This window comes from Solea senegalensis, linkage group LG11, assembly GCF_019176455.1.
Source record: "Solea senegalensis isolate Sse05_10M linkage group LG11, IFAPA_SoseM_1, whole genome shotgun sequence".
In the NCBI taxonomy this organism is placed as follows: Eukaryota; Metazoa; Chordata; class Actinopteri; order Pleuronectiformes; family Soleidae; genus Solea; species Solea senegalensis.
In genome coordinates, this window is record NC_058031.1 from 6,279,500 (window position 1) to 6,291,311 (window position 11,812).

Below are 11,812 nucleotides of genomic sequence, written 5' to 3' on the forward strand. Positions count from 1 at the left end.
ACATTTATTAAAAATATGTAAGCTGCCGTTCTTTGTTTCCTATAAGACTCATTTAGAGTCTTATGTGGTTGGTTTGTACTTCTTCGTGGTCATTTGGGCCATTTGTGTCCCTCTTTATTGTCATGTCTGTCTTTCTTTTCATCAAGTTGCATTTGTTTTGGTAATAATTGTGTGCCATTGTAATCAATTTACATCCCCATTGGTTTGTGTCTCTGTGGCTTTTGTTTCTTTTGAGGTCAGTTTGTGTTTTGCTTTTTTGTGGCATTTTTTTTTTCTATGACTTTCAAATTACTAATTTCATACAAAGACTCAGGAGTTCCCTTAACCTCTAGAAACCCAGTCAACCACTTTTAATAGGCTATATTATTAACTTTAATGGTTAACTTTCATTACCTTTTAAGTCAGCTGGTCAAAACTGTTTTACTTCATTCAGCAAACTCACCATCAAATAATTATTACCTAATTGACAACGATTCTAAACAATTTGTTATTGACACTAGTTTCCATAAACTCCTGGGTACAAATAGCTGATCAAAAACAAACACAACAACAATCAATTTTAGGTACATAGTCTGCCAATTAAATGTCAGTTTACATTGAAATATCTGTTGGTTGTCATTCTTTGTTCTCCTGTAAACATGTCTTACAGAGCACACATTGTGGCACCATAATGGTAGTACTAATAATAATAATAATACAAGGCTGCAGGGCTTTATGTTGACAACAGGAGCTGGTGGGGCATGATGTCACTGCGATGTAGTGAATACAATGACTTTTAATTATGTCTGTTTTGCAACACGCTTTAAACTTCTACCATTAAGGTTCGGGTTACATTGGCTTGGAAATAGTGGGGGCTATGTAAATGATTAGAGGCAATCTAATTACAGATCACTGTGCTTCATAGACTTTGCCTCTGGCACTTGTGTCAACTGCAGCAGCACTTAAAGGCACGCTTCGCTCTGCATTAACAGGCTGGTGGCCATCAGGGCTGAAATGCATGGTGCTATAGTTTGAGGCGGTGGTGCTGAAAGGACAGCTCCTCTGCTGCTGCTGGTGGTGGTGCTGCTCCTTGAAAAGTCTTATGGCTCGCTGTTATTGCAAAGGAAGTAATAATGAACTAATGAAAGAGCCAATGTAGTGAAGTGCTTTTCTCACCCTTAGTCCTGATTGCTCCCAGGTGGATAGAGAGCAGACATTATAGCCCCTTAGAATTAGGAACGTAAGCAGAATTAATTTCCTTACATATAAAATATTAAAGGTATTAAAGTGCATTTTTTAAACTGTAAATTAAATAACACATTAAAAACTATATATGAATAATATTTAAAAATATGTATACATTTAATATATTTTTTAGTAATTAAACAAAACTGTGTAATGCTGCAAAGTTGAAATGCCTTACCTTACTTTTTTATTTTGAACTTTACAGTATTTTGTTCCATTTTTTATTTTTTATTTTTTTTAAATAATATTGCCTTTGATGACTTTATGTTATAGGTATGATATTTTTAAATGAATGAATACAGTCTGGGTGAAATTGTTCATCCCACACGCAAGGGGGCGACAGAGAACGCAAACGAGCGTTTGAGTGACGTCAAAGATACGAAGAAGGAATGACCGGGTGTAAACATGGCGTCTGCCTTGGACGATGATGAGATCGGCAGTGATGACTATTATTCCCTGCTGAATGTCAGAAGAGAGGTACAGTTTGTGTCCGTAATCCCAGTACACGTCTGTGCACGTGCATTAATCCGTGAGCCTGTACGATTTATGCGGCTCACGCGCAATGGCTGCGTAAAAATCTCATTCAACTTTAGCTAGGTGGCTAGCGTGTGACCCTCGACATTGATTTGGGTGCAGTGACTCTTGGCGGCGTGAAAGTTTCGCGTGACACTCAACAGGTCGAGAGGCTTTCGATCTCATTCACGTGTCAGTTGACGAAGCGGTGATTTGTGAGTTAATGTTAATAAAGTGTTAGTTTCTTTAGTTTCACGGTGAACTCTTGGATTCGGGACAGGGCTCCACACTCACACACTCACACACACCGTGGCTAATGCTACAGCTGTACTGTACTTCAGGATTTCGTCATACAGTGTGGACTCATGAGTAAAAGTAACATTTTATTGTGTTTACGCGTTCATTCAAGAACATGTTCAGCTCACTGTTACTGTCCAGTGGGTTTTGAAGTGACAGGACAGTGGACAGAATGTGAGAATATCCTGATTAGAATGACTAAAAACGACCAAAACATATGTTTGTAGTAAATTTCTCTCTTTACGGTCCTTTTTGTTTTCGTGCTTCCTTGTCATCATTTTGACTTTGACATTTTGATTTTCACTTTGTTGTCAAAAACAGAAGTTTAGAAACCAGCCTTTTAATTTCGTAATCAATCGATATGTTGATTATTATTGTTGGTCAGATCATGTTGGAAAATGTTGGAAATTAAGTTCTCAAATTGTTTTGAGAATATATTCACATTTAAGAAATCTGAAAGCTTGTTTTAATTATTGAAGAAAAATAAATACACAACCCGATTCATCGATTACAAAAATAGCTGACGAATAATGAAATAATTGTTGCAGCCCTACTCGCTTAATCACTTTTTAATTTATAGACTTTTTGTGAAGTATAAACACCTTACTAAATCATTACTGAAAGCAAAAAAATGCATTGGCGGTTACAGAAAGGAATATTTTTACTGCGGCGGTTGTATCTACTTTTATTCACATCAAAAAAAAAATCATTGGTATGTGTAATTTGCCCTGCAGTAAAAATAAATAAATAAATAAATGTTTTCGGTTGATTCCAAATGTGTAAACACATATTTTTAAAGGGATCATAGATGTGATTAGGAGATTAGGAGTTTTGCACTGTAGTCTTTTTCATAACAATCTTAACAATCACGTAGCATCAGCAGCAACTTCATATACTGTACATTCTTTTGTGATGAGACTTCTAAACACTGATTTTCATTTATAGTGGATATTATTGAATTCAAGGAAGTGTTAAGTGATCCATAATATCAGTTACAGGAAAGCTGTGCTTTTACATCATGCACTGTTTCATGTACTTTATTTTCCTACACATTTCCTCTTTCATACTATTTCAATGTTCTTCCCTCAGGCCACACAGGATGAACTGAAGGCAGCATACAGACGACTATGCATGCTCTATCACCCAGACAAACACCGGGACCCTGAGCTCAAGCGGCAAGCTGAACAGCTTTTCAACCTCGTGCATGAAGCTTATGAAGGTGAGCGGTGTTTTGGGGACTGACTCTGCAGCAACACATGGAGCTAAATTCACAACAGAAGTGGGAAGGCAGGCCTAACTGGAGGAAAGCACAGTTATTAGACAAGTTCTCGTGAGAGCATGTAAAACTAATGAATGTCAGACCTTAATTGTTTGTAGTTTATTCTGAAGTTGTGTCAAACAGCAAAACAAGAACATCTTTGTATAACTGCGTATAAGACAGCCCTAATTGCTTGCTAATAATATTAATGGTGGTTTGTATCTTTCTAGTGCTCAGAGATCCACAGTCACGAGCTATTTATGATATCTACGGCAAGCGGGGACTCGATGTTGAAGGATGGGAGGTAAGTCCACCATTATTTATTCAGGCCAAAACATGGTATTCTGAATTTTCCAATCACATCTGTCAGACTCACCACCTACAACTTACTACAGGGCTTTGTGTTTTGTTTATATATTATCATGCATGGATTGTGGCATTTGAGCAGAATTATAGTATTTGCTTTTTCCAACAGCCTTCTATTTGGAATGCTTTTTTTTTGGCAGCATTAAGACAATAATGACAAAAAAGTTACCATTCACATGTCATACATATTAACATTGGGGTCAATGTTCATGATGTTTTTCTTTATTCAGTAATAAAACAGTACACAGATAATGTACAGTACTGATCGTCCATTGACAGAAGTTATCCATCAAGGCTAAAATAATATTAAATAAGGAAGAAGAATACAAAGACAAAGACAGGGACAGTCATCTGTTCATCTCTGTAGATGTTCACTATGCAAATTTGCATGAAATAGCCCTTGGTTTGCTTAATCTGTACCTATAAATGTGTGTGTTTTACACGTGAAGAAAATATTTGCGCTTCAGGCAAATACCAGGGAAATTTCTTTCACTGTAACGGTTTCATCTGCAACTTCTGAAGCAGCAAGTCCTTCATTTTCTTTTCATTCAAATTCTATCCTCTGGCTCCAGGTGGTGGAAAGGAAAAGAACCCCTGCAGAGATCCGAGAGGAATATGAGCGTCTTCAGATAGAGCGCGAGGAGAGGAGGCTCCAACAAAGGACCAATCCAAAGGTATATTTTTAAGAAAAGATAAAAAGCCTCGTATTGAACTGAATGTAAAAAAAAAAAAAGTCACGAAGTATGCACTGTTTATATTTGAATATGCCATTCACAGGGAACGATTAGTGTGGGCATTGATGCCACGGACCTCTTTGACAGATATGAGGAAGACTTTGAGGACATGGTTGGAGGAGGAGTCCCTCATGTGGAAATCAACAGGATGCATATATCACAATCCATAGAGGTGACGTGTTGCTCTTTGAGTGATGTGTTCTTTAGTGGGGGGCTTTTTTTGTATAAAAAGAGTCAATGATGTTGTTTGAGATCATATCAAAGTGTTTATAGTTCTCTGTGTCCTCCTGCAGGCTCCTCTCACTGCAAAAGACACGGCGGTTTTGTCTGGCTCCTTATCAACGCACAATGGAAATGGAGGTGGCACCATTAACTTGGCCTTGAGAAGAGTCACCTCAGCGAAAGGGTGGGGAGAGGTATGCTACATTACATACATCTCAGTGGGAAACACACACTCGCATGTATGTGTGCTATGACCGGCACGCTTCTTTCTTTGTTTGTCACAAAACACCCAGCACATTTTAAAGGTGTGTTGTGTAACAATTAGTGACAACTACTGGTGAGACTGCAGAGTGCGACAAGCGGCAAACTCCTCCGCTCATCCCCCCTCTCCCTTCTCCCAAATGATAAACACTCTTTCACTACTCTCTCCACTCTCACACTCCCTGCCATGACCTTATTCTTCTCCGTTGGTTTATGCATCAGATGTAACGTTTATGTTCAGGCTGCTGTAGAAACAGGGTGGTGCAAAATGGCAGCCTAAATAACTTTTTTCTAAAGCCCTATTTGGACAGGATTCATTTTACATGGGGAGATGGAGTAATGTCATTTTACCACAGTACATCGGTAATTTTAATGTCCAATTCGCACGGGATAAGAAATGTCAGTAATACTACCACAATTGGGAGGGGTAAATCGCCCCATCTGTCGGCTCTGTCACGGAGTCGCCGCTACGGCTGTTGCAAGCTCCGCTCCCGCCGTCATTTTTTACCCATGTGAAGGTCGCCATAATCTTTACTGACATTGTCCGGTAATGATTACTAAAATGGGACTAAAATCACTGAGAAGCTCTGGTAATAATTACTTAACCCCACCTCCTCTTGTAAAATGGGTTATATTTTAAAGTAAATAGACACTTCCATCCACCTATATTACTGGTATATTGCTTTTTTAAATAAATGCCCCTAAATGTTACACACTACACCTTTTGTAAAAAGAGAAAAATGATTTGTCATGAGGATGCATTTTGTGTGTACACAGGTAGAGTTAGGTGCTGGAGACACCCATGGGCCTCTCTTAGGAATGAAGATCTTCCGTAACTTGACACCGAGATGGTAGATGTCCAACAACACGAGAAAGTATATATATATTTTTTTTTTTGTACGTTTACGTTTTTTCTGATGAGAACAATTATTCTTCCACAGCTTTGTGACAGCTCAGTGTGGGCTCCAGTTTTCATCCCGAGGCGTGCGTCCCGGCTTCACCACGGTTCTGGCCCGCCATCTAGACAAGAACACTATGGGCTATCTGCAGTGGCGATGGGGCGTCCAGTCCTCTATGAACACCAGCGTAGTCAGGGACACCAAGAGCAGCCATTTCACGTTCGCACTGCAGGTTTGCTGCCAGCAGTTATATTTAACTTTAATATGAGCCAAGACACTTTAAAAATCAACAGTTGCTTCTTGAGACTCTGTCTGATGATTTACTTTTTGTCTGTGCAGCTTGGCGTTCCTCACACTTTTATGATGATGAGCTACCAGTACAAGTTCCAGGACGAAGATCAGACAAAAATAAAGGGCTCAGTAAAGTATGTCGTCGTACATAATCCGTAACTGAAACTCACCGTTAGGTGCGTTTGCTGAAGAACTGAACTCCGGTTCACTCAACATTGCAGGTAGTGACTGTGTCTGTGTGTTACAGATCAGGTTTCTTTGGGACGGTGGTGGAGTACGGTGCTGAGAGGAAGATCAGTCGACACAGCGTCCTTGGGGCCACCGTCAGCGTGGGAGTACCCCAAGGTGTCTCCCTCAAGATCAAGTAAGCATGGCTCCACTTTCTGTCTGTCATTGGTTCTCGTCACAGCTCTGATGGCGCCCACTGGAATTAAATTACAATATCACGAGTCAGATGAGTTTCCTGCAAATGGATGACTTTGGTGACAGTACTGGACCCGATGAGTTTCTAGGTAGCAGAGTTGATGCACACAGACACTAGAAGAACAGTAATTACTCATAACATTTTAACCAATTATATGTTTTAATGTTTAAGCAGATCGGTGTAACACTTCCTTACAGTTTTGATCAGTTATTCATATTAGTGTATTATTTTCTAACTGGAGAGAGAAACACACCACACATTATTGTCAGCAGGATAGACGGTGAAAAAGATCTTTCACCACAGTTTCAATATCTTTTGCATATGCCACACACACTGCACTCTCTGTGCCCGTTTCAAAGTAAATGCACTCATGTCAGTGAATCAGTTCCCTCAATCCTTTTCAATTTTTAAACAAGGCTTTTTGCAGCAGATCAGCAACGAAACCACAAAGTTCTTTGTGGCTAGGGATGAGCTGATACGAGAAGAAATGTGGAAGCTAATACGATCCAAAAACCATTGATGTCGTATAATTACTACATTATGAACTGAATGTAAGCAAGCGAATAAAAAGCAGCAAGTTGTGTGCCGTTTGTTTCCTCTTCATAGGAGCAAAATATTTGTTATAACATTATGTTTTTGAAATGGCTTGCCCACTTGATCTCACGTTCCATTCCAGTAGCAGATAATTCTCACCAGGACTTTTAACCCTTCTTTTCGTACATTATATGGACAAACGTATTTGGCCACACCTTGAATTCAGGTGTTTGATTCTGGCTTTGGTCTCGGCCCCTTATCTCCAATGAAGGACAACAGTCTTGACGCTTCAGCAAGCCAAAACATTTTAGACAGTGCTATGCAACAGTTTGAGGAAGGCCCTTTTCTATCCCAACGTGATTGTGCCGCAGTGCACAAAGCGAGGAGTAGAAAGACACGGTTTGACGAGTTTGGTGTGGAAAAACAGAGCCCTGACCTCAACCCCACTGACCTCATACAGAATGAATGGACACAAATTCACATAGAAACACTTCCAAATCTGAGGGAAAGTCTCCCAAGAAGTGTGGAAACTGTTAGAGCTGCAAAAAGGGACCAACTCCATATGTACTGTATTTGAATTTGTCATCACAGTTGGTGTAATAGTCAGGTGTCATGTGTTGTGAGTTCCTCTGTGTTTGTCCACATCGCCCACTGTGGAAAACGTCAGACCCAGCCCTTAAATATCCAAAAGAGCTGTCTTGGACTATTTTTGGAACAGGAAAAACGTGGTATCAAGCCCCTGCACAAGACAATAACACCTTTGTACACTGAACCATAGCAAATGAGATGATGCTAAATGTGGTTCATAGTATTACCAGCAACGTACTCCACTGGATCTACTTTGAACAGTTCTCATTTTCTCCGCCAGTTAGCTTTAAATAATGAAACCAGCTCTCTACCTGCAGACTAAACAGAGCCAGCCAGACATATCTCTTCCCGATTCACCTGACTGACCAGCTCCTGCCAAGTGCTGTATTTTATGCCACAGTTGGACCATTGGTTTTCTACCTCGCCATGCAGCAGCTTATTATCCGGCCCTACTTGCAGTCCCAGAAGGAACAGTAAGGAACCTTCTCTTTAACTTGGTTGATTCATTCAAGGAACGTTATTGGAGGTAGTGCCATATGTGATAATATGGCTGGATTTTATGAGCTAATTTTATTTCTCCATTCGTCTTCCAACTCAACAGAGAGTTGGAGAAGCAGCAGGAGAGCTCGGCCTCTAATATCGCCAAGAAGAAACAGGAGGCAGAGTCGAGTGTGAGTGTTGTGTTCCGCATGCTCACGTGTCGCTGTGGTGTCACTGTGGTTCAGCGTTGGATAAGAAATGCATGCGATGTGGCATAACTTGACATTGGAACCGAGGGGCTAAAATGAGATTAGATTAAATACAAAGTCTTGACATTGAGTTGACATTTGTTCATGTAATCTGTTTGAAATCTCATTGTTTTTGTTGTTCTTCCTCTGTGTGTTCTTTAATATCTCTAAAGGTCTTGCTAATGCAGGAGTCTGTGCGCCGGATTATTGAAGCTGAGGAGTCTAGAATGGGTAAGATCTGTAATACTTAAGGGATGAGCTTATTGTGTGTGTGTGCACGCGTGCGTTCGCATGGATTCTGGTTTGTCCTCAGTAGGTTAAGTATTTTGAAAGTGATTCCCAATTGAACACTGCAGTGTCGTTTCTGAGATTGAAATAAAATCTAGATCTCCTTTAATTTGGTTTAATTTCCTGCTAGCCACGAATTCCCTACACTCACATCCAGCAACAACATTATAGCAGAATCCAGAATTTACATTTTTACATAGTATCAAGGGGGATTTTTGTGGTGATGTGGGTATTTTCTTTTTAATGAGAAATAATAGTGGATTTTATTTTTATTTTTATTTTCTCATGTGGATTGGTTACATGGGCTTCTTAGTTGGCTCTCAGCAAAAAGTATAATAAGGAGTTTGGCAAGTGATGGTCGGCTTTTGACACCTCTTAGCACACTAAAGTGTCAAAAGAGTTCCCTGTCGACTTTCCGTCACTAACAGTCAAAAGCATTTTATTAAACTGATTATAAATCATGAAATGATCCAATATCATAATGCATCTTGCAGTTAATCGTGCTGTCTTTTTGTTTTGTTCTTGCCAAATGTCATGTTAAATAATTGGGGGGGGGGAGGCGGGGCAGAGCAGCTCTCACACAAATCTATGACAGACAGGTTTTGTTGAAGGCTTGGTCCGCCCTGTCCACTTTAGATCATCTACTTCTGGATTAAATCATTCCTCTTCCTTCTGGATGTTACAATCCAGGCTCCACAGAGTCAGAATTAACGTACACATTTTATCTTGTTCGATTGGCATTCGATGCATTTTTTAACTTAATTGACCGTTCTATAAACTTGAAGTTTGATGATTGTGATTTTTTCGCTGTTTCCTTGTGATGGACAGTAAAGCTCTGAACTGAACAGAACGTTAAAATCATTACATAATGGAAGTGGGAAGTTGAGTTGGACTGAAAATATCTGCACGTTTTGAGTTTTTGAATCGTTTTAGGCGAGGTGTTTGTTTGACTCATTTGCATTTTGAATCCGAGAGAAAACAAAGTTAAGACGTTAAATGTGCAGTTGATTAAAAGCTGTCCTCAATGTTGCCCCTGAATCAGGTCTCATCATCCTCAACGCCTGGTACGGCAAGTTTGTTACGGACAACAGTCGGAAACACGAGCGGGCGAAGGTCATTGACGTAACCGTGCCACTGCAGTGTCTGGTCAAAGACTCAAAACTCATCCTCACTGAGGCCACAAAGGTGAACACATTAATGCAAACCTTCACGATAAACAAGTAGAGATGTTTTTAGCTGTAATGTTACTGTAGCTAGAGATACAGTGAACTGTATTTCATACTGAATGTGTATGAAGGGATAAACTTGTGTCCTCAACTTGCTCTGTGATGGTTGCCCCTGCTGCTGCTGCTGTATGATGTGATGTTTTTTGCAGTCTGGACTCCCTGGCTTCTACGACCCCTGTGTGGGGGAGGAGAAGAGCCTGAAGGTGCTGTATCAGTTCCGTGGAGTCATGCATCAAGTCTTGTCAGGAGACGCAGAACCACTCAGGATACCAAAGCAATGTAAGTCCTTTAGTGCACTATATATCAGAGTGGCTGCCTCACACGGGCATGTGTTGTCTTTTTGTTTCATTTAATGTGGTGTTTAGCATCTTCATAGCAGATTAATGATTTAGTAGATGGTACGTTGCCTTGAATTGTCACCAAACAACAACCCCGGCTTTATGTTTTTGGTCGTATTCTCTGTAGATGTATATTTCCTCCTAAAATCCACTGAGCCACCTTCATATGCCTCCCACCAGCTTTAGCCTTATTTTATTTACTTATTTCCTTCTTTGTTTCCTGCTCTACAGCTCACAGGATTGACGCCGACACATAGATACTCCTCCGCTGACCAAATCAAGTCACCATTCAGCTGTTTGTCAGAAGAAGGATCAACGTGTTTTAGATACAACGTGGATTTAAGTCCTTGTTACTCAGAAATTGTGCATTTATCTCTTCTTTTTCTTTTTTTTTTGTCTTTATAGTCATTTAAATATGCAGAGCGCAGTAAAACAGTCACAAACTGGGGTGATCATAATTCAGTATCCACAGACAGAGTTGTGGCCTGCTTGAAATTCTAATGTGACACCAAAATCGGTGGCTAAAACAACCTTCTGCTTCCGAGGTTGTCGAGCCTCTTTGGTGTCCGTTTATTTTTTGGTATGGCTTGTAATTTATGATCTTTGAAGTTCTATGTACTGCTTTGTACATAAACTGCAGTGCCTATGTGATTGAAGATATGAATGCACCTCTGTTTGTTTGCCATATTATTAAAGACAAGTATCTCTCATTTTATATGTCATCGTGTTGTCGGACTTTTTGATAGTGACGTGACCGGATTTCACCTTTTCAATTAAAAGCAGTTGATTAACTGGAAGTTTGATGTTGCTTCTAGTGAAATAGGCAACCCTGTCTCTAAAAAAAGTATACCAAGTGGGTCAGGCAAACAATATAGACAAAACCACCCTGACAATGAATCACACTCTTCCTTAGAAGGAACTGTTTGTTCATTAATCTGATTAATTTGTTTTTATTAGTTTGTTATCCTGAAGCAGTGTGCCTGCCCCTCGGTGTTCATTATTCAGCTGATTTGTTGGAGATGCATTATTTACTAATCAATTCCGACTCCAGTCAGATCATTAGGTTTGTGTTCGAAAAGAATAAATGTTTTCCAAATGACAGAATATGAAACTGAAAGTTGACAGTGATGCTGTCTCATTCATTTTCTAATATAAATCAGGCATAATCCATAAATAACAGATGTGGGGTTGCCAGTTAGTGGAAAAATGCATGACACAATTGTTAGATGCAGGCATTTTATTCACTCTGCAATGTTTGTGTTTGACTGTTTGGCAACTTTTTAACGTCTGGAAAAGGACGGCAGTTGTATAACCCTAAATATACGTTTGTAAACAATTGAGGTTAAGTTTCTATTTAAAGGTTTCTTTCCCCTTGGGGTGGTGAACTGCTGAGTCACCAGCCAATTGTAGAGGTGTCATAAATGACACATTTTAAAGCATTTAAAATGGTAGATAATTGAAATGAAGAAGGAGCCACACGGTGGCGCACTGCTGCCTCACATCTCAGTACGCTGGTTCGCGTCCCGGTTCGAACCCTGTGTGGAGTTCACAGACATAATATATATTAGTTGACATATTCCAGTGCATGGGTTTCCTCCCACTGTCCCAAAACACGCATAGA

The 11,812-nt window shown here is 39.9% G+C and overlaps 1 protein-coding gene across 1 annotated transcript; it reads left to right on the plus strand.

Annotated features, from left to right (window-relative positions):
• The first annotated feature begins 1,605 nt into the window (after nt 1–1,605).
• On the plus strand, nt 1,606–10,906 carry dnajc11a (DnaJ (Hsp40) homolog, subfamily C, member 11a). Its single transcript, XM_044039315.1, has 16 exons — nt 1,606–1,701; nt 3,124–3,253; nt 3,523–3,596; nt 4,231–4,332; nt 4,436–4,564; nt 4,686–4,808; nt 5,653–5,726; nt 5,817–6,006; nt 6,114–6,199; nt 6,313–6,429; nt 7,929–8,084; nt 8,213–8,282; nt 8,513–8,570; nt 9,670–9,812; nt 10,003–10,132; nt 10,423–10,906. The coding sequence occupies exons 1-16, from the start codon at nt 1,630–1,632 to the stop codon at nt 10,446–10,448; spliced, it is 1,680 nt and encodes a 559-aa protein (XP_043895250.1). The 5' UTR covers nt 1,606–1,629; the 3' UTR covers nt 10,449–10,906.
• Nucleotides 10,907–11,812: the final 906 nt, after the last annotated feature.

What these genes read in the sequence shown, in the direction of transcription:
- dnajc11a (XM_044039315.1), top strand. Translation starts at nt 1,630, where the DNA reads ATGGCGTCTGCCTTGGACGATGATGAGATCGGCAGTGATGACTATTAT. An exon ending in TGCTGAATGTCAGAAGAGAG is followed by an intron (nt 1,702 to 3,123) that starts GTACAGTTTGTG and finishes TTCTTCCCTCAG; the next exon opens with GCCACACAGGATGAACTGAA. An exon ending in TTGCAGTCCCAGAAGGAACA is followed by an intron (nt 8,085 to 8,212) that starts GTAAGGAACCTT and finishes CCAACTCAACAG; the next exon opens with AGAGTTGGAGAAGCAGCAGG.